A 22,927-nucleotide genomic window follows, 5' to 3' on the forward strand; every position below is an offset into this window, starting at 1 on the left:
GAGAGAGAGAGAGAGAGAGAGAGAGAGAGAGAGAGAGAGAGGAGGGAGGGAGAGAGAGAGAGAAAGAGAGAAAAAAAGAGAGAAAATAAGACAAAGTTTTGATAATATTATAAACAAAAATGGAAAACAAGTTCTCCAGATATGCAAAAGCCTGGGCTTATACACCGTTAATGGAAGGACCCATGGTGACTCCCTGAATGACCTAATCCTCTGTTTTAGGTAACAGTCTGGTAAGTTATACGATAACCAATATTGACCCAGATGATATCGATGCCTTAGTAGTTTTACCACAACTTCCATTTACAGATCATTGCCAAACAACACTTTATTTAAATAAGCTTACAAAATGTAATATTGTAGCCTACCAGAATCAGAAACCATCAAAATGTAGGCCATGATCTCCGTCAAAAATATTCATTGAAAAAATGCTGCAACATAGAGGATTATTTAACTGCACTTGGCAGTACAGAAATCAAATCAAAACTTAATCTCTACAGACTTACTAAGTACCCATGCACAAAAGATGGAGTAAATTTGGCTACACTGCATTTAAACAAGATATTTGATCAATCAGCTACAAAATCTGATTTCAAAACTAACTTTTCCCAATAACTGACAACTCAGGGGATCCATATGGCTGTAAGCTATGGCTTGAAAAATAGGTTAAAAGCAAGGATACATGTTTCTCAAGCTAACACCAGAACAAGTGTCAACTCAGCCACACCTAGACCAAGATCAAAAGGAGAATGACCTGAAGTCACCCGTCTTTGTCAGAACAACAGAACAATCACACCCAGCCTTAGTTGATGAATGTTAATACTCAGCAGATCAACATTGTAGAATGTGAATCAGAGACAGAGGTGGCTGCCTTGTCCCAAGCCAGTGCAGATGCATTCTCTAGTAATATAAGCTACTTGGAAAACTGGTAAAACAGATACCAGTTGAGTCAGTTCACCTAACGTGCCTATGACTATTCAGCAACACTCATCATCAGAGTGGGAGGATGTCTCAATGCAGAAGCCTGCTTGAACAAGACACCATCCAAATCAGAGCTGTAAATAGGTTAGGCTGATTTTGATGCTTAAGTAAGGGCACAAGCATGAGAAAACCTTTACATGGATGACCAGAGCTACAAACATTAGCCTCCTCATAATAGTACATTCATATCTGACACTTTTTTGCCAGATGTGGCAAGTTTTTTTTTTTTTTTACTCTAGGCAGACTAAGGAACTAAATTCAAAGGCAGTGAAAAAGAGCTCCTGGAAAGTTTTTTTTTAATGCTCTCCAGCTTGACCCAGAGGCTCACCAGTCAGCAAATCACATGCCTTTAATCTACCAGGTGCCCCACATTTCCACTGTCAGAACAGACGTAGCTACTCTTTCACTGCTTCAGTGCAAATCACCCTTGGGGCTCAGACCAACACTGATGAGGAGGTATTAAGGACAGTATTGACAGACATAGAAGGAAGAAGAAATTCCAAATTCCAAACCCCTTGGTTGCACGTTATGAGGCCGTGTTACCCTTGTCTGTCTCATGATGGGGCCTATTTGCTTCAGGTAATGAACAGAGGTTAAAAGCTATTGAGTAACATGAGACTAACAGACTGTCTGGCAGCAGATTGTCAGACGCTAATAAGTTTCCAAGCTTGCCAAATTTGGCAAATAAAATGAAGCCAGTGCCTTGAACATAGCTACTTTCCTAATTGTAAAATTACTTGCTACCACATGCACTATGACCAATGGGACAGGTTGCCTAAAGTGTTACCTGGTAAAGGTCGGGACAGCTCACATACCAAGGGTAGGACTTACAACTACCCAATGAGTCAACTTATCATTCTCCTCCTTTCCTTGGAAATGCCATGCCTGGGAGATAAGGAGGAACATTTAAAAAAACAGTTTTGTAATTCCATTCCAGTCCCCTTATTGAGGCAAGAATATTCCCTACATTTTAGCCATTCACCCTGCAGTAATAGTGCAGTAGAATTCCAGTCACACTATCTCTACCTGCACTGCATAACCTTAAGTAAGTCTTGCTTAAAGCCATCAGGAGTTATTTGCTGTCGAGTAGGAATATCCATTTGACAGCAGACGGTATAACTAAAAGCCTTTTAAGAGTTTTGGTACTAGCTGAGACTAGTCACCAGTATTGATTATTATGATGTTAAGAAACATTTTTGTTTGATTATTCCAACCCATCACACATTAGGCATTTGCTGCTCGATTTCACTTGCTAATAGTAAAGCAACAATCTAACGGAGCAATTAGCTTTAATGAAGTCTAAACTCTTAATATTAACTAAATGAAATTGCAGTGACATAATTAGGACTGTCCTATTTTCTGTTTGTGTGTATGCAAATGTACAAATTATGATAAAGAATGGACTTCAGATATTTTACAGTACATCGCCTCTATGTTTGAGAATTGTTCTTTTGTGTCTTCTTGAATTGACACAATAAAAGTAATGAGATGTCCTTAATACAGACAAATAAAAGATTTAGGGTAAACACACTAGCATATGTATAAAAGTGGTCACATGTCTCTTATTTCTACATGTAGGATCTTAAATTGCCCCAAAAATTGTTACAAGAAATGGCTGTTAGATTGCCTTCAGAATAATAACCCAATAATTACGATGACGAATTTACATCCTAAATGCGGTATGCTTATGCAAAAGCATGTACACATGCATGCATGGGAACAAAAAGTAATGTTAGAAAGAAAGAAATTCAGAGTAAATAATGTAGGCTATATAAGAATAAATGTCAAACATTATGTACAATGGCATCAGTTTAAAAAAAAACACCTGAATATCAACTGTCTGCATCAAGAGAGAAAACTGGTCTCATCGTTGCACTCTACGGGCACAGGCAGGCAGAGAAGTCCCTTAATCACAGTCACCATTTCTGTAAGGCAGCATGTCATGTAATGATGATTAACAGCCACTAGATGGCTCAACACAGACCATAAATGAGGAAGTTTTGAAGTGCACCTTAGGAAGGAAGTACTCAGCAGTGAATTGCTTCCTGACTACTGACAATTAAACAACTTTGATGTTGTGGGAAATGCTGAAATATAGGATAAGCCTGATGTTTTGCTGAGTTTGGAAGTTGTCAGCACCTTCGCACGATAAAGGGATGAAGGAAACATCCCACATACAAACTGTAGGCCTACATTTATAAAGCCTTCCTGTTCCAAAGGGAAGTTGTCATTTTCTAATTTGTGCATACTTTCTTAGTAAAATAGCAGGCCTATCTGAGTAACACATTTGGTCTAATTAACACCCACATCACATGTTCCCAATTTGACTTGTTCTGTTTGTAAAATACAGAAAAAAATTGCAATGTAAAATGCATTGAAACTTATTTTAGTTTATATAACCAATGATGTTGGTCCCTATACAAAGGCTGGATAGCTATTTATAAAACACATTTGACCATGCTCATTGCTCACTGTACATTTTACTCCCAGTTGTGTATGTTACTATAGAAACGGTTAAATGACAGTCCCTAGCAGCGAGCCAATGGACAGCCATAGTAAGGTGTCTTGTTACTCCCAGTCAGCCCACGCTAACTGGGCTAAAGGAGGGGCAATTCCGCTCCTCTCAGCAGTAATGGTGACTTGGCTGCGCTTGATGGGAGCTCAATGTTGTGTTGTAGCCATCAAACACGACTTCTGAGTAATTTCAGAAGAAGAGATTTGTTTTTTTGTTTTTAAATGCGGCGGCTCGGGTAACAATTTCATTCGGTTTATTGGATTTGGCTGAATGCGCTGTGGAGACCTGTTGCTCGCCCGCCTGCCTCGCCGCCGCATAGTCAACTAACGTTAACGTTACTATCCAAGATGTTGCTTTGTGGATGGGATGGCCTCTGGTCCCGTTTGTGTGTGCACTCATAGCCTCGTCGGAGTACAAATATTTCCCATTCAAGTGATTGTGTAGCTCTTCTCGACTGGTAAGTTTAAGCACTTAAAACGTGATGTACAAAAAGTTAGCTCACTTCAGCGTAACGTTAACGGTTGCCAGCTTCTGTCCCCGGGAAAACTGAGGAATTGAGTCTGTTGTGGCGAGGCTCAAACGCCGATGGTTTTTTTTTTTATTTAAAGAAAAAAATCTGAAACACGTCAGCTACTTTAATGCTAGTAAGCCGTCTGCTATTTAATCTCGACCTGAAAGTATTGCTAGACGTTGTGTTAACGTCTCAACTAACTACTGCTCCTACTAGCTAGCTAATGTCTGACATGGGGCATCTTTGACCACACCAATAACTGTATTTTTAGTTTGGGAGGGACGAGACAGCACTAACGTTACAAAAATAACAGGGTGTCTGGCTTGCTAACCGCCACCAGCACTATTTGTGGAATTTTAAGAAAATGGTCAACATTTTTTGTTTACATGTCTAAGCTTAACAAAGCGTTTTAGAGGCATAATATCCCAGGCTGAAGGTTTTATTGGGGTTGTAGGTAGGCAGTTTTTGTACCCCTCCCCCTTCATTACCATAGAAAAGTAGTTAAATTAACCTAAAGTCAAAGGTCATGAGGGTTTTGAATATGCCATTCAAGCCTAAAGAGAAAGGTAGTAAGTTAGTATGATTGAGCAAGATGAAAATTCCTATCTAAAGTGGTTATGATGGAGATGTTGTGAGCATCATCATAGGAAAGAAAATGGGGAAAATAGTCAGTGGGTTGGGTTTGTGTGTTTTGGGAAGAGGGGTGGGCGGGTGGGAGAGTGAGGTTTTGCAAAACCATGCTCTGCATGTCACGGTACTCATAGCAACCCTGTGATTAACAGAAATGGAGCGGATGAGGTCGAGACCAAAATGAGAAGTAAGGGCCGTTGGGCCAGAGCTGGGCTGATAATCATGGAATAGTCATGGCTTTCTTCTGGCTAGTCCAGACTCTGGCTGAGCTGAAAAACAAAACACCAACATCCAGGGTGGTTTAGGAAACCAGTCCATTACTGCATCTCCATCAACAACTCTGTGTTCAACTCATTTTGAGATAATCTGGGAAAGCATGTCTGCTCATTGACTAAATTCTAAGAGGTTTGTGATTGATGAAAACCAACCATCAGGTTTTCCCGTTCATGTAGGTGAGTCACTGCTTCTGTTTAATTCCCGCTAAAGTTTTTTTTCTTAAAAAGACACTTTAGTGAGACACAGCTGTGAATCAACCACAATCTCTCTACTGCTGTTACAGCTTTGCAAAGAAGAAAATCAAGTAGCTACCGTATGTCTTTAGGTTATCAGTTTTATTGCGTACAGTCTGTTTTTGGTTTGCTATTTGCATTTTTAAAACTTCAGTCCTTTACATCATCATTCATGTTGATTTAAAACATATTCTGATCCAGGCCTCCCTAGACTCTGCGTATGTTTTGAATTTGAATCGTGTCAGGCTGCATAATACAGTATGATTCTGGGAACAGAGGTTCACTCAGAGTTTGTTGTTGAATTTTCCTGGAATGAAAAAGTTCAGGACGATTTTCACCTCAATGTTGGCGAAGAGTACCTCTTCTCATTGGCTTCTGTTCCGAAAGGTTTTGCCAGCTGAGACCACAGTTCTGATGTTTGGAGGATATGAACAAATTCCTTCTCATATCTTATGTTACGAGTTATGCATTTTGGAAATTGAAGTGGAATATGGCAAGTAAAGTTGCTCCAGTTTTTAGGATCAAAGACAAATGTTTAAAAGAGAAAGACATACATGTTTTCCTGATCTTTATGCTACAGGCTGATGGATGGACGAGCACTAAAAGAAAGCAACTGAAATAATTTGTACCTTTTTTAGTATCGGTTACCCAGCTGAAGTGCTATTTTTCAGGGGATTGTTTTCAAATCCATTTTATGGGATGTAGCTGTGTCACAGACAGGAAGGTGGGAGGAAAGGAAAAGTTTCACCTAAGTGCAGAGTAAAGAGCACTATCACGTTTCCAGGATTATTTTCTTTAAAATCCTGGTGACTGTGGCTAAGATTTTCAAACACTTGGCAGCAGTAGCAGACTAAAGCCTTGTTTGGGTTTTTCTTTCTAGCTATAGTGTGGGAATACCTGGGAACAAACATCCCCACTGTTTGAAAAAGAGAATGAGGCGCTGAAGTGGTGAAGGCTGTCTGCTCTTGCTGTTTTGGGCCGCTGCCTCCTAAGCCCCCTCGATAATGAGCAGGACCATAGTCCAATGTGCGAGGAGCTGTACTGCACAGCAGCCTCGGTGCGGATAAAAAACATTCCATTGTAGGTCTCTGTTGAAATAACAAGGGCCGCAAAACAATCAGTCTTCACAGCACCCACTCTCCCCATTCTAATGGGTAATGAGCAAGATGGGTAGTAACCCACTTCGCCCCAGACTTCACGCCTCCCATTGACTAGAATGTTTTACCCGCATTCCTGCATAAACATTTAGGCCTGTGACATGCTTCCTCTCATTTCCTCTCTTCTCCAAACTCCGATTCATAGAAAGGACGTTGTTTGAAAAAAAGCCCAACGCCAATGAGGCTGCTGACCTAGTTTATGTTAAGTTTATGGATGAGTAATATAGACCTATGTAAATTTACCTAAAAATGCCAAAAATAACCAAACTAGTCTATTGCTTCTTTTTGAAATGTTACGTCAACTTGGGCTTGCGAGCGGACTGAAATATCCATCCACCCAATATTCCAGTGTTGGAGGGGGTTGTCAAATACTTTCCACACCATCCGCCATCCAACACGCACTACTGTTTGGGTATACTAGCACTTGTTAGTCTTTTTGGTTCCTATAACTATCGCTGCCAACAGTTTTGTTAATTGTGAAAATAAAACGTCCGTGAAAAAAAGTAACCATTAATCAAAAACATAGTCAATTAAGGCCACAGGTGTGATCCAAGGCAAGCACACATTGCAGTTAGCAAAACCAGAATATACCACACAGAATGTTAGGTCTGGGCATCTTTGCTGTTAAGCTCTTTTGTGTCTCTTAGCCAAATTTGTGCACCTGCCAAATCCCTGTGAAACAGACATGATGTCCACAGTTTTGTCATGCTTTGGGTTTTGTCTTGGAAAAAATAAAGGGTTTTTAAAAGAGCGGTACAATAGAAAATTATTAAATGTGGTCTCATGTACTTGGTAGCCCCCTCAGACATAAGTTGTTTTTGGCCAATCTTGCATAGGAATTATGCCTCATTTCCTGTGTTTTCATCTGTTATGTTTTTGTTTTGATTTATAAAATCCCCCCAAACTGTCATCTGGTAAGTCTAAATATACCCTGTGCTGTGTTTAATGTGTATTGCACAAATTTGGAGAAACATTTGAAAAATAGACCGCAAAAGTTAAAAAACAACATAAATTCTGTGAACATTTAAAATATGGATTTGTTTTTACTCAAGGTAAAAGTTTCTTGTTATATTGTAACATGACCATCTCTGTCAGTGTCATATTTTGTGGTAAGTATTTGGAAATTAGGAAGCTGCAAATGTTGAGTCTGTGAAGCCTAAATCTTTCGGCAGGAGAAAAAATAAAAAGGCTATCACTAACGGTAGGTTGCCAGCACGGCGATGTACAACAGTATCAGCATATATAGGCTAATTCTAGAGGAAGAAGAAAAGATCATTTCAAAGATTGAAGCAAATTAAAAGAAGGTTTCATGGACTTTCTTTTTTAGTCCACAACCCAAAGATAAGCACAAACACTTGAAGAAACTAGAAAATATACACATTAAAGTGTTTTAAGTAATTTTTCAATAAAAAATACTCAAACCAATTTATGGATTATCAAAATAGTTGATGATTAATTTAATAATTGACAAGTAATGAATCAATCTTCGCAGCTCTAGTAAACACAGCAGATTACCTTTTTTACAAAGGTAAAAAAAGTAAAAGTGATAACATAAGATGCCGTCATGGCTGTTTCTTAATTATTCATGTATATGCTCAGCCTTGTCTAGCACATTCCCCTCAGTGAAACCTTTGCATTGCCCTACATATTTGCATAATTGCAGTCGTGCATGTGCAGCATTTTACTGTATAGTTTACTTCATGTTTACTATAGTTTACAACCGTGACATACAGACATTATACAAAATATATTTTGAGTTCTTTATCTTTGAATTATTTCTTTTTGTAATTCTTATTTAGAGAGAGCGAAAGATCGTCAATTGCAGAGGAAGAGAAGATGACTTGCGTTTAGAAGATGTGAGAGTTTGTCTAAGGACATGGGAGGGAGAGAAGAATGTTGATGTTAAGTGCATCAATGCTTACAACTGTAGTGATATGGCAATGTGGGTTTATTTGCTTTTAGACTGCCAGGCCAGTCAGGACAAGTAGGGTGTGGATTCTTTCAGGATAAGACTTTTTTTTTCAAGACTGAATAAAAAGCAAAAATAAAATCTGCTTATTGTTCATTCTAACCAAAAAATGAATTTATTTTATTTTGATACCGTCACAGTAATCACAATCCAGGGCTTTTTGTTGAATTTACAGGTCTGAGGTACATATTGTTCTGATTAGCACATGCAATGTGATGTGCAGATAATCTGTGTTTTGTCTGATTTGACATTCTGCCAAAGGCCTCCGTGATAAAAAGAAAGCATGTGCCCTTATGGTTAAAGCTTATTTCTGTATTTATGTGTGTGCTCATTTTCTGATATAAATCAGTTGTCCTCTTTCTCTGCTTGCACAGGGAAGATGCATGTGTCTCTGGCAGAAGCCTTGGAGGTTCGAGGCGGTCCGCTCCAGGAAGAGGAGGTCTGGGCGGTGCTGAGCCAGAGTGCTGAGAGCCTCCAAGAACTCTTTCACAAAGGTATGAACATGTGGAATCAAGTGTGCGAAAACGTGGTCTAGAAATGATTGTACATACAGTTTATTTAAAAAATCTGTCCACCTTCCTTTTTTCTCATAAATATGGTCTGGTGTCCAGTTCGCCTTGAATTGCAGGTGCTATTTTTGTGTTGTTAAATTGGTGGGATCGCTCACTGTCTCTCTCGGTCTGAAAGGATTTGTTAATGTTGTTGCTTGTGGCAATGTTTTCATTGCCCAAACCAATCCATTACATCAATGCGTAAAAAGTAGCTAAAAAAAACAAAAAAACAAGATGACCGCTTTTATACTAGCAAATATTGGTCCTTCTTTAAACTATAGATTTAGCCCCACTAAGACTCTAACATTTGTAAAACATTTGGTTGCTAAATCAGTGCACTGACTGCGTTGTAAGTATGTTGCATCATTAGCACGATTGCTGACAGTTCTGTTTTGTGATCGTTTTTGTGAGTCGTGTGTGCCCGTAAGTGTCTGTGATTTTTGAGATAAGGTTGCCCAATCCCAGAGTGTCTTTGCAACAAAGGTAAACTTAAGCTGCGGATGACTTGAAGGGGGTTAACTCTGGAGACATCGGACAGGACGTGAGTCAGCAGCAGGCCCTGCCCTCTTTTGTTGTTACACATTTTGTGTTTTGCCTAGTCTCATACAAAACTCCAGGGCACCTGATTATGTGGGCCATGTGTGATCAGTGTCAACTGTTCATCATTGGCCTGTGAATTACCATGAAGCAGGAAACAGGCTTTAGTTGAATGCTTAAACCAGCTTGACCTAAACTTCCAGTTTTCCTGACTGGTTTCTTGGCAGACAGTCCTGGGTTCTGTAGGAACTCCCTCTTACCAGTGTGTCCTGTAAATATGCATTTTTATGCGGAGGTCATAGGTGCCAGTACTCTTCAGTAATCAAGGCTTTTGAGATAGTCTTTGAGATATTCTGAACATATAAAGGACAAAATGCAAGGCTGGATACTTTGAGAATTTTAGATTAACATATTTGAATCTTTACATATTATTGTGCTGCAACAAATGTGGTTGCTAAATTGTATTTCTTTAGCGTCGTTGTGTAGCTCTACTGAGTAAATTGTGGCCTCGCATGTGTTCAGTTTTAGACGGCTAAATGAAGCTAAAATTTGAAGAGCATATGTTGGAACCGGCTATTATATAGTCATTGAGCTATGTAAAGAATTATGTTTACCGCAAGAGTATTAATAACAGCCATTCAAACCTAAATTTGTTATATTATTTGTTAGAGGTCTTGGTTATAAAAAGTAATGAAGCATAAAAACAAGAAACCAATACAAATGTTTGCAGTTAATGGCCTACTTTAGATGTATTCTTTTTTCTATCTGTCCATGGTTCAGTAAAAGTTTCTGTTTCCTAATGTATGGAGGAGGCCACCGTGTAACTGACCTAGCTAACCTTTGCATGACTTTTCAGACATTGTGAGTTGTTTCACAACTCACAAACACTAAACCACCAGCACGCTTTTGTCCCCCTGCATGTAAACAGCAGCCGTTAGTTACTTTGTTTGTATAAGAATGATTTGTATGAATAAGCCATGTGTGACTATTTGATCTGTTAGGGGAATGGCTCATTGTGCTTTTGTCTGCAGAATATTTCGGATCACATAGAAATGCGCAATTTTGCCGTTTCTCTACTTGCCTCTATATTGTTTCTGTTTGGAGTGTGTATATTTTTGTGTGTGTGTGTGTATATATTGTTTGTTTTGTTTGTGGTTTGTTTTGTATGTGTAAAGTCATTGTGAGCAATGATGATCCAAAGAAAAATTCCTCGTATGTGTCCTCATACCTGGCAAATAAAGCTAATTCTGGTACTCTGCCGAGGCCATTGTCTTCTGCTCTTCTGCTTGTCACTCTGTTGGCATGGCCGGCATTGTGGCATTGAATGCATTTCTTCTTCTTATTATTATTATTAGTAAGCATTACTACATACTTCAGTTTGGAAGCATCTACTTTAAGAGGGTGGCCTCTTAGCAGGATACTAGTTCAGAATTGTTTCATGCCTCTAATAGCTTAGATTGCAGTTTATCAGGCTACATTGTTAAGGATAACGAATTTACAGTACACCAATAAGCTGTCATTTGAAGTTAGCAGGGATTCATATGGTGCATGCCCAAGTCATAATTTTTTGTAAGAACAGTTTTCCTCAGATATGGTTTCTGTTTAAATCAGCAGTTTATTGACTGTTGATTTAGTTTATCCACCATGAAACAAATTTGCTCAGGCTGAGTCATGCACTTCTGCTTAGCTCGGTTATTGCTTATCCAGGGCAAAAGCTTTGTGTGCAACCTTTTTAAAATAATCTTCAAACTGTCACACAAGTTTTAAACAGGAAACCTGTATTTATTCAGTGAATTCCAGCTTTTGAAAGAAGATTTTTTTTTTGGTGCCTTGAAATCCAGTGTTCCTCTGTCCATCTCATTGCTCCTCTGAGTTAAGTATCAGTCAAAGAAAAGAATTTTGCAATGCTGCTCAAACATTCCTTTGTATATTTTTAAAACGTTCTCTAACCACAGTGCTGGCTGTGGCTTTGTAGGAAAAGAGAATTACGCTGTGTAGCCATTCCTTTCTGCTTCTATGCCTCACCAGTTATTTTCTTGCAGGCTAAGAAAGCAACATGTGTTTTTGTTTACTTCAATCTTCTTGAGTTTCCATAAATGCTGAAGCCTTAGCGACAAACACCCACTATGGTTGAATAGGTCTGCAGCTGTGCATGCGTGTGTGCGACAATGGCTGGGAATTTGAATAATGGAAGTACAACTATATTGTTGGGGTTGTCTTTCCTGTTTGTTCTCTGATTCTATCTCCAGTGGTTGAATTGTCTGTTTTCCTCTCCAGACCCTACGGCCATGGGCTTCATCATCTCTCCTTGGTCTCTCCTACTGATGCCCTCCGGCAACATCTCATTCACAGACGAGTATGTCACCCAGCAGGACTTAAGAGCCTTCACAGCTCCAGAGGTCCTGGAAGGGGTCTCCTTGACTTCCATCTCTGATATAGAGAAGGTATAAACCTTTACACAATCCATGTGGTGACCAAACCCTTTATATTGTTTAGTCTACAACTTCTAATGCTTCGCTGGTGTGAGTTTTGTCACCTGTTTCCAGATCTTGTGTTTATGCTCATATACTGTATTTTAAGCAAAATCCTGGTGATACCTTTTTTAGTTTTAAATTCAAAATGCATTTCCTTTCTCATTAAACATTTGCAAACAGATTCATTTTTGCTAGCTTGTCATGTTCTTGTGATGATTATTTGTCAAATGTCGGGTGCAGAAACAACTGCAGTTGTGTGACGGGGCAATCAGGTGTTTAATAAGAGTGCATACTTGCTTGAGTAGTCTCGCATTGTCAGACCTATCTCCACCTTGCTGTGTCAGCCATGGAGAATGGTCTGGGATTGGGCACAAAAAACGCACGTTTGTATTTCTTTAAACCAATCACAACCATCCTGGGTGGCGCTAAGCCTTGATAGCGGAGAGAGCGCTACGGATATCTCAGGCTTTGTCCCAGCAATGTTACAAAACTCTGGAGATGTACAGTATATGAACTGTTTGCAGATCTGAGTACATTTTGCAGTTGCAACATTCTCAACTGATGTTGTGAGCAACCATATTATCTCCTGCACTGCGTGACTTTTTTGTACATATGCACAGAACCACACCCTCTCCATTCTCCTCTGCCCCTCTGGTAGAAGAGCTAAGATCTTGCATGACTGGATTTCTACCTTTGGCACGGCCTCACAGACCTCAACACAGTTTTGTGCTGCGTCAGTTTTCCAACCCTGGTCCCGTCTCCCCAGCTGAGTTATTTCAGTGTAGAAAATCTAATCTGTTTCTCTCATTATCAGAGACTGGGTAAATATACGTCAGCTGCAAGTGGCCTCAATTTTCCTTTTACATTTAGCCTGGTACTGTTGCTTTTAATGGGTGGCTTTTAAATTTCCACCTTTGAATGTGGGTGAATGTGTCTTTAAGTGTGCACTCGAGTTCCTGAAAGACCTTGAAGGCTATGTTGCATTCTTTGGCAATCCCTGAATTATTCTTTCCTTTACCAAGTCCAAAATTCAGGGGAAGTGACTTCTCTCCCAAGCAATGTCTGCACAGTACTAAAGAGAGGAAAATGGATACATGTTTTTGGATTCAGTCTTTAACCCCCTGTCTTTTTTTCCTTTCCTTTAGTCTCTCTCTCTCTTTCATTCACACAGGGCAGACTTATTTTAATAAGGTTCAGTGGCTAGTTTATCTGAATGAAACACAACCTTTATATTCCTCATCTCTCTATGTGATCTTGCTTTACTTGTGTCTTGTTTTTATAAAATAAATTGAAGGAAGTCTAAATGCTGCTCATGAAACTCATGTGATATATATTTTTTTCACAGATGCACATGTACTCTCTGGGCATGACTCTGTTCTGGGGAGCGGACTATGAGATCCCCCAAAGTCAGGTAAATCATTACCAAGGATACTTCCTTCCAAATGGGTGATGGTTAAGGACCACATTTAAACTTGGGAATAAAGGCTTGGGTTGATGACTAAAATGTGTTTATTATTATTATTATTATTAGTAGTAGTAATAGTAGTAGTAGTAGTAAACTTAAATTATTGTTGCTTGCAACATTGCCGAACCAACTGGACAGGCAAACAAGATGCTAGCATATTAGCATTACGTGATACCAACTAGCACACTCAAAAAATATATTAGGAGTTGAGAGAGTTGTTTACTGGAACAGGCACACCCAAAGTAAAATTTCTGTCATGGTTCAACATTATCCTCCGTGTTTCTCATACATCGACACTGGCACATTGAGATGGGGGACAGTGATGTTGCAGGAACTAGTGTGTCACACAATACAACTTTTTATACTTATATTGGTACTGGATTTAATTTAAAGGACCTTGCCTCACAATCTCACTGAAAGTAGACATTATGTTATTTATTAGAATCATCTTTTTAGAATAAGATCTGTATCTGAATATCTCATCTGGATAAGAAAGGATGGCAACTGTAAATGCACTCTGGAATGTGTTTGAATCTGCCAAGACCTCTGGAGACGGTCGGGCTCACAATACGTTCATATCTCAGCCAGGTGTAAAACAGAGTGTTCACATTTGTCAGAAAATACCGCCCACACGTTAAAGAAAGCATGACTCACACCCAAGCTTACATCCACTTTGCTTCCATGAAAGAGGTGCTAAAGTCATGCTCATGGCAGCTGTAAAGTTTCTACAGGCAATTGTTTCTAATGCATGTAGATAAAGTGTCATAATATACATGAGGTGGACACACTGGCTGTATAGATATTTAGCAACAATACACCCGCTGTGTTTATTTTTTGCTTACAGCCTCATATCTGTACCTTCTTCTTTTCTGTACATAATGTGCACAAAAATGCCATCAATGTGAAGAGAATACAGATAATCTACTCTGTTTGAATTTACATGTATTTATTCAATACACTCTACAAATAAATAAGTGCAGCATAGTTGTATTTTTATTATTTCACAAAGGATAAATCTGACAGTTATTCAGAGAATTACGTAAAGGAATATTATGTCTTGGTGATACTGATTTGAAATTGGCACAAACTCTGCAAAACACTGGATAACAACCATGTTTGTACATGTTTTTTGATTGAAATAGCAAAGTATTTAACACCACTTTGAATGAAAAATAAAGGCTTAGTTTAGGCTTTTAATCTTAAATATGTAATGGATAAACATTTAAAGTAGGTGATGGGTTTGTGCCATGCTGGCAAGGCTTAGCTCTGCCTCCTTATCTGACCTACATAATGGAAGTCAACACGATGATACAGATATCATAGTCAGAGATACCAATAGAGTTTACTACTACTCACGGTTTGTATGTTCCCTGTCTTCACATTTTTTGCTGTGCAGCCTATGAAGTTGGGGGAGCACCTAAACAGCCTTCTTCTCAACATGTGTGATGATGTTACATTGAGTAGAATGTCGTTGCGCACGGTGCTGGACATCTGCAGCAAACACATTAGAAACTCCAGTTGTGACCCTCCCTTCTCCTATATCAGAAAACTGGTCCGGTTGGTACTCGGCAGTCTTTCCCAGGTAAGCGTTTTTTAATGTAATGTGGGTCAAATACAACAATCCAATTTATATATTTTTATTGTGGCTACTTGCCAGTAAGTCCAAACATTAAACTTTATCATGGCTTAGTGTAAGTTAAAAGCCAATTATCTGCTCTGTCATATCACTGTAGGTTTGTTGAATTACGCAACAGATAATGGGGCTCATGTGGATAGAACATGATTTCAGGATGGATGACTCAGAGGGAATGACCCTCTAACTTCAGTTTTTTTACCTCCTTGCTTTGTACTGCTTTTTCATGCTTGCTCTGTTTGTGTTTTTGCTTGTTTTCCTTTCTCTCTTTCTTCCACTTGTCGCTTTCTTTCTCTCAGCTGGACGGTTTACTGACTGATAGAGAGTCTCTTCCGGAGCGGAGTAAGGAGATTCGGGAGAGGCTGCGGGGCAAGGGTTTGCCTTCAGGTAAGATGAGCTGCACTGAAACACACACATTAAACACAGAGCTATGTTTGCTTGCTGTGTTGTCAAAGGAACTTTTCTGTGGTGTGGAAGGAGTTCTTTATTTATGTGGTGATCCAGAGTTCTGGCTGCCAATGCGTTATGATAAAGGGGTCTGGTTTGTATTCGTTTTCAAAAACACTTAACCTAAATTCTGTGTATTCTTCATTTGAGTGGCAAAAAGTCTGGAACAAGAAGAAATCCCTAGATCCTAGATTAGATTGAAGAGATGATAATGATGAACATAGTTTTGGATTAGTTGAGTGTATACTATGTTCTTTATATCTAATGATAAATGGAGATTATGACAGAGTGCAGTTGGACATACTGTTTATATGTTGGAAGTTGTTTACATTTAGCTTACTTTAATTGAAAGAGAAGTGGATGTAAATGCCTTCTGTGGTTGTCAAGCTATTAATCACTTACATTCTCACTTTCTGAGTTTGTGGGTCAGAATCAAAAGTAGACGAGCAACACGCTGCAACCTCGAATCAGATTTAATTCAGGAAAATATGACCAAATCTTCCCAGTGGTTTCTGAGAGAACTCCGGCATTTTTCCAGGCCATGGAAAGGGGAGCGCAGCGCAAACATGGCTGTCGTCCCGATTATGTAAGCACGGCATGGCATTGATTACAGATGCATATTTTGGAGTCACCAGTGAAGCTGCTGGTCTCCTGTTTGTATCATCGCTTTGTTTCCCTGGTTGAGCACCAGCCTGCCCTAGGGAAAGTACATGCAAAGAGTATTACTCAGTTCTTAAGCGCCTTTCTTCTCAAGCAGCAGCTCTCTCTCTCAATTGTTGCTAGGGGAACTCAGTCATTGTCTTTTTTTATGTTGGCTATTTTATGTTAACATGAAGAAACATATAGAGCACACTAGCTTCCTATTTTGTGTTGCCATTTCTTCATTGCTGTAGTCCATACTAGTATTAGCTGAAACACTTGGAACAACAATTGACTTCTTTGAGAAATAAAAGACATCCTGTTATTTTCCCCTGGTGTTTTTTGGTCAGTTTAGTCCTTGTGTGCATCCGTGAGTTCCTGGAAGACAGCCTGTCTGTCTTTGATCTGTTTCCCTGCTAAGACCAAGCATATGCTTTGTAGATTAAACCTCCACATGCAGCGTTTTTACAGGTTCTAACGTCCCCCCCCCTGCTCTCTCAATTCTCTTCCTCTTGTTTTTGCCACTGATCATGCACATAAGTTTGCCTTCTGTTTATCTCTTTTTCTCTCAAACAAGAGCTGTTATCTGGCAGCAGTTTATATACAGCTTGTCTGGAAAGGCAAACTTAAAATGTATGGACAATCAAAGATAGCAACATCGTTTATTCAATTTTAAGAAAGAGACTGTGATAGATAGGCTGAGCGCCTGTGCCAGAAATTGTGTGTTATTGTGGCACTGTATGTTCTATTGTTTGTTTTTTAAATAATGGGGAAACTTAGCTACTGCACGAAATGTAGAGACAAGAGCAACCTGCAATGTTAATTTGCTATTTATTGTGCTGTTTATTTTACAAATTAATTGGTTTTATTTGTCATTAATGGCTGCTTTATTTCCACCCCTGAGAATGCATGATGTAAGCAGTCTCAGAGTTGTTGATTATAATATATTGTATACTACATCTCTAGTTTTGACTGACTGAAGAATCTGAGGACATACTGTATGCCAACCATATTAGTCATTTACTTTAGCTGGTTGTCTAATAGTTTAGTAGAGGGGCCATGAGATGCCTGCAGCAGGTGCTCGGTCTTTTGTGGCCAAACCAGATTATCAGAGCAAAAGGCGGGGAGTCTATAGTCTATAGGGCCGTGTTTAGTTGTCATTTCATGCTGATGCTGTTAGAAATGGATGCCAGGTTGGACAGGCACTTAGGCATAATGAAGCGTACTGTACTTATTCAAATTAAAATCCTTGTTAATCCCTCTCTACGGTATCCTCTCATAAATACCACTTTCATAAATACCACTTTCTGTATTGATGATAATAATGATGTGATCCACTCGGAATTATGTCTATTTTGGATTATCTTTCATCCTTTCCGTTTTTAAAATCTAAAAAATAAATTCTAAGAAATTATATTTGTTTGCAATCAAGTTTATTCTCATTTTGAATACCTGCCTAAATTGCTTTTACTTTGCTGGTTATCAAGATGTGTTATTCTGTGTTTGAGGCTTGGAGTTCTGGAAGTGCTTCTGCTTTTCGTTCAATAAAAGTTTGGTTCTCTCTTATTCTTAGGGAGAAGTGCCGCCCCCAGGGTTCTGGAGCGCTATAAAGCCAGGAGTCAGGAGCAGACATCTCTTAACCGGGGCCTTAGTCGGTCCATGGGATCGTTGCCAATCCAGGACATGTTGAAGGGGGATGATGGGGCAGCCTTACAGTATTCCCCATCGGACTATCACCCTACCTCTGAATCCCCTACAGAATTATACCCTAATCCCCGATCACTCAAGCACCAGCACTCCTATCCCTATCTGCATCCCTTTCACCCCCAGCAAAAGGGCCGGCCTGTGGAACTGGACCGGAGGTCTTTAGCCTTCCACAGTGGGGACATTGGTCCTACTCATGCAAGGAAGAACTGGGCTTCCTCTGTGGACTTGGCTTACATTGACCCAGAGGCTCTTCGCTTTGGGGCTTTGGAGGATGCACGGAGGGGCAGCAGTATCATAAGCACCCACTCTATAGGCAGGCGCAAATCGCCCCTGCAGGTGTCCAGGGAGAGGGAATCTCACTTTTCTGAGTTTGGTGGGCTGAAGAGTAGGAAGCCTCATCACCACTCAGCCCTGTCGGTAGGCTCGGGCCTCACCGGCGCCTATGACAGGATAAAGGAGAAGCAGAGGAAACTTCAGGTGCTAAGACAAGCAGTGGATGGTAAGTATACTTTCTTAACATAAATGTTCAGTCAATGGTTTTTGTCAAATGTGCTCTCAGGTTTTTATTTGAGTCTTCTGGGTAACTGAAAAGTGTTATGTGTTTGTATTGGAAAAATGTCTTGTGAAATTTTCAAATCATGTCTCATGTCACATATAGAACTGGTATATGGTTTTGCTTGTGAAGGACTTGATTCTTTAGGCAGCAGTATGCTTCATCAGAAGTGCTTGTTGGATGGCTGCAAAGCTTCCGAAACCAACGTCTGAATTTGGGGGGCTGTGTCTGACTATTTCTGTAACTTTCTGAAATCAACAATCTGGCATTCACACCCACCTATCAATCTGACTGTCCAGGCGTGCGGAGTGGATAAAAAGTAGTCATGGTTTGAAAATCTCTATTAAGCTCTCTTTTTTCTCTCTCTTTGTCATTCAGTTCAGAACAGCTGTAACTAGAGGTGTGACGAGATCTCACCCCCACAAGATCTTGCGAGATTAAACCTGATGAAAGATGAAACCTAACATTTCTCATTTCTCGTCTTGTTTTTCTCATTGCAACAGATTACACTCACTCATAACAATCACCTGGTCATTAGTAGTGTAGGATGATGGGATTTTTGTGACAGGTTGGAGCTTTTTCATTAATGGGTAATGTGTAGTGCTGGAAGTTTGTAAGAGCATACAGTAGATGGGCTTCTACATTTGATAATAACACATTGATGTTATGTGTGAGGTGGCCCACAATTTCAAAGGGGGAAAACCTCTTCAAAGTTCCCAGCTTTAATCCGCTACTGAGACAATGAATACAATCTTCAGAGAAATATAGCCTTTCAAGGTCCCAGCTGTGTCATTAAGATATACAGGAAATGTCAATCTGGGTGGTAAAATTGATGTATCAGGCTGTATCAGTTACAGCAGCTTTGGGGAAAAGACTGCATGGAGCCATCAGCTGGGCTGATCTCAGAAGTGAAAATGTGACAGCGACCGGATGACGTGAGCTGACAGACATCCGGAGTAGTGCGTCCATCTATAAACACCATGTGGGATGGAAGCAGTGTGCTGGCTCGAATGTTGAAAGTATCGTTGGTGGTGGCTGCGCAGCAGTGATTGGACAGAATGTATGAGTCACTGGTACAGAGGTTTTCCAAATGGCTGGTTCTAATTACAGGTCAGCTTAAATCTAGCCTGCTGCTAACTGTCACACATGCTATTCAGCGAAGTCCCTTTCTCTTTTTTCTAATATATGACTGTAAACACCGGGATATAAGAACACTTACGTGCAAGGTATTTACAGACTACAAAAAAACAACAATCTTTTTGTAACCGCATGCTAAGACTGAGCACACACAACACAATTGTTAAACACCTCAGCAGTCAGCCCCAAGAGCTTTACGGTCTCCTCAGGAGCTTATTGAATTCTTAGTCAAGTCTCCATAGGCAGGCTAGTTTTTCGCAGTCACAAGTGGCTATATGGGTCTGCTGGTCATCCGGGGACAATGGAGGTTCATGAGGGATGAATGGTTTTATATAATAAACCCCTGTCTTCTCCCTCTTCTTCCCTTTCCTCCTCTCAGTGGTTTCCCTTACTCCCAACTCTCCAGCTCACTCCAACCAACAGCCTCCCTGCTTTTTTGGCAGCTATTTTTAATGCTGACCAAGCCACAGACCGACAGCATTCTTCTCCCTGACTGTGGCTTTTTATCCCCAGCAAGTCCTGCCTTCCTTTTCTTCCCTCCCATTTGCCTTTTACTGATTGTAATCAGAGGCACTCTAAATATATATATATATATATATATATATATATATATATATATATATATATATATATATATATATATATATATATATATATATAAATATATATATGAGAGCAGTCAAGCTTCTCTGCTTAGCTTAGTGTCAACAAGACAATTTGAATTTTGAGTGTCTAATGTCACACCTTTCACACTGTGTATGCTTGTGCTTACTTGGATGAAAATAAGATAATAATCATTAGTATATTTTTTGTGTCACTAGCGTCTTATTGATTCTAAATTATTGTTGATGTTAGACATAATGCTGATGCAAAGAAATGTTCACTCCCATCAAAACTGACTGAGGTCGACATAAAGACTGAGCCAAAATGTTTGTATTCCATCCGAGAGCTATTTTGCTATAGTATGAATGGGGCCTAATTGAGCACAGACCATATGCGGGGCCTCGTGGATGTGTTACTTGGCAGAGACCTCCTTTTCTCTTTCTTTTTCTCTTACTTTGTTCTGTTCTTTTCTGCAGGAAAGTGATGGCGCAGCAGTGGTCAGTTCTTTCAGGTTTCAACCCAGTTACACACTGGTTCTCTGCCTTCTGTGTATGCATTTGCAAACCATATTCAGTTGACTATGAATTACATAAACATCACTAAACATTGTGTGTGTGTGCGCATGCCAGTGTGTGCATGGGCATGTTTATACCTGGTCCCAAGTGCTTCTGCAACCTTCCCTCTCCCTTTTGATGCCGAGGTGTTTTAAACAGTTGAAACTTTTCCTTGCAGACCTAGAGGCTGTAATTGGAGTCATGCGTAGCGGATGAGGGAATTCCAATCGTTATTGGACTTTTCCGGCACTTGGCAGCAGGTCATGTGGCTTTGGGCCGGGATGGATCCAGCTTGGACAACAATGCAGAACACTGCTGCCTCAAGGGAATAAGACATGTTCATGAAAGCAAGCCAAACGCCCAAATTTTCATAATTATATTTCAGTTTAGTCTGTTGAAAGGTTGCAGCAGGAAAGGTTATACTGTTTCCAAGGCCTTTATAAATCAGCTTTTGGTCATATTTGATTTGGATATTTGGTTACTTATTTCTTCTTCACATTATGCATAATGTCTAAAACAAGCAGTATAAAAGTTTACAGGTAGTGTAGAAGTTTTATGAATAGACGTTTCCATTGGTGGGCTTTTACACTACGCGCACCAAACATTTTAGTTCCACAAAATCTACATTGTTTGGGTTTTTTTATGAGGCATGTCAACTTGTGAGGTACTTTAGGGTTCCTTTGAGCTATTATGCATTTTAGGCTATGCTTTAAAAGAATTACCTTTTTTTTCCTCTTTCTGCCTTGGACCACCAAACTTTAAATGACCTCACAGAGTTTGTGTCTCATCTCGGCTTGAACACCCCAAAAGGCCATAGCCTATAGAGAGTGTTTGCATATTCACACAAAGCTCATGCAGAAGTTTCTGTTCTGCAAGATTCAAGGAGAGGGGAAAAAGGGAAGTGGGAGATAAAACGAGAAGATGAGGGAGGGTGGAGAAGCAAGGAGATAAGTGTGTGTGACTCCCTACACGGAGAAAAAGTCACAATAGCACTGAGAGAGCATCATAGTTGGAGCATTAAACTATGAATGAACTCCTGGCCTCTTCACTCTGTAAGCCTCACATAAAGTATCTAATTAATACTAATACTTGCTGACAATAACTAAAATCCTCCTACTTTCTTTTATTGTCCTATTGTGAATTCATGTGAGTGCATGCTTGCTACTTACCAGTTGTACTCCTTTTTAAGGTGGAAGAGGAATATATGTTTATATTTCCAACAAGGCAGTCATTGAGGAGGATCACAGAGATGGAGCATTGCAGTACCTATCAGTACCCTATCTACATAACCCTTCTGCTTTCTTGCTCACCTACTGAAACAATATTGGCAAGATACAGCTGTTCATCTCTCTAATTAGCTGCAACCCTTTTCATCTCTTTTTCCCCTCATTGGCTTGAGGTTCAGTGGGTGTTCTGCGGTCACAGTAAAAGGTTGATCTCAGGTTTATTTGGAATTTCTCTAGTCTATATCCTTGACATTCCACCTCAGGATTGCTCCATTGCTGTTGGAAATTCCGCTGGATTTTACTCATTTAGGTCAGATATCCGTTGCCTTGGGCTTCCTTCCTTTGTGTTGGCATTTTAAACCCTGGTCGATATATAAGGTCTATGGTTAACCTTTTCTCAGATCTCCGCAAGGTAAATTCAGACCGCTAGCTAGCTAGACTATCTGTCCAATCAGAGTTTTATGTTGCACGACTAAAACAACTTTGATACGTAAACATGTTCCACCAAAACAAGTTCCTTCCCAAGGCTATATTGCAATGGCACCGCAGCTTTCCCCGTTGCCTAGCATCGCCCAAGACAATTGTGACTGGTTTAAAGAAATGCCAATAAATCCAGGCACATTTTGCTAAGGTGGAGAAAGGTCTCGCCAAGCGAGACTAGGATTTCTCTAAATACCCTAATTCACCCTCAGGTTAATTGTGACTGACCAACAACCACATTAGACACTTTCGGCTTCCAGAAACTTGAAACCTTTGTATATAGATTGAAGATAATTCCCAAGCCACATTTATAAAAGTATTTTTTTCACAGGAGTTACAATTTTTGGTTCTGTTGCACATAGTATGCAACATAATATAATGCAATCTAATACCCCTGCACTAAATATTATAAGGTAGGCGGGGTACTAATTTTTCAACAGTGTTTATTACAGGATCTTTAATTACAGGTACAAACTACAGCATTAAAAAAACAGATTAAAACAACACCTTGGGTGGCTTGTTGTTTTTTATTTATGAGGTCAAGATTACTTTGGATAATCTGATTAAAATCACCCCAAATTTCATCTTGGTTATGACAAGTTATTAGATTAGATTATAATAGAGACTATGTGTACGTATGTGTCAATGTGGG

The 22,927-nt window shown here is 39.7% G+C and overlaps 1 protein-coding gene across 4 annotated transcripts in view; it reads left to right on the top strand.

Annotated features, from left to right (window-relative positions):
• Nucleotides 1–3,557: 3,557 nt before the first annotated feature.
• ptpn13 (protein tyrosine phosphatase non-receptor type 13) overlaps nucleotides 3,558–22,927 on the top strand; it is a 47,190-nt gene continuing 27,820 nt past the window's right edge. For 3 of the 4 annotated variants that reach the window (XM_034895875.1, XM_034895877.1, XM_034895878.1), the window contains exons 1-7: nucleotides 3,559–3,950; nucleotides 8,644–8,763; nucleotides 11,635–11,801; nucleotides 13,177–13,242; nucleotides 14,693–14,878; nucleotides 15,229–15,316; nucleotides 17,589–18,221. In XM_034895875.1, coding sequence (XP_034751766.1) covers nucleotides 8,649–8,763; nucleotides 11,635–11,801; nucleotides 13,177–13,242; nucleotides 14,693–14,878; nucleotides 15,229–15,316; nucleotides 17,589–18,221 — 1,255 coding nt within the window. In that variant the 5' untranslated portion in view covers nucleotides 3,559–3,950; nucleotides 8,644–8,648. Of the gene's footprint in view, nucleotides 3,951–8,643; nucleotides 8,764–11,634; nucleotides 11,802–13,176; nucleotides 13,243–14,692; nucleotides 14,879–15,228; nucleotides 15,317–17,588; nucleotides 18,222–22,927 lie in introns of all 4 variants that reach the window. The other variant, XM_034895876.1, reaches the window with a different exon arrangement.

Source organism: Etheostoma cragini, chromosome 16 (genome assembly GCF_013103735.1).
Source record: "Etheostoma cragini isolate CJK2018 chromosome 16, CSU_Ecrag_1.0, whole genome shotgun sequence".
NCBI classification, from domain to species: domain Eukaryota; kingdom Metazoa; phylum Chordata; class Actinopteri; order Perciformes; family Percidae; genus Etheostoma; species Etheostoma cragini.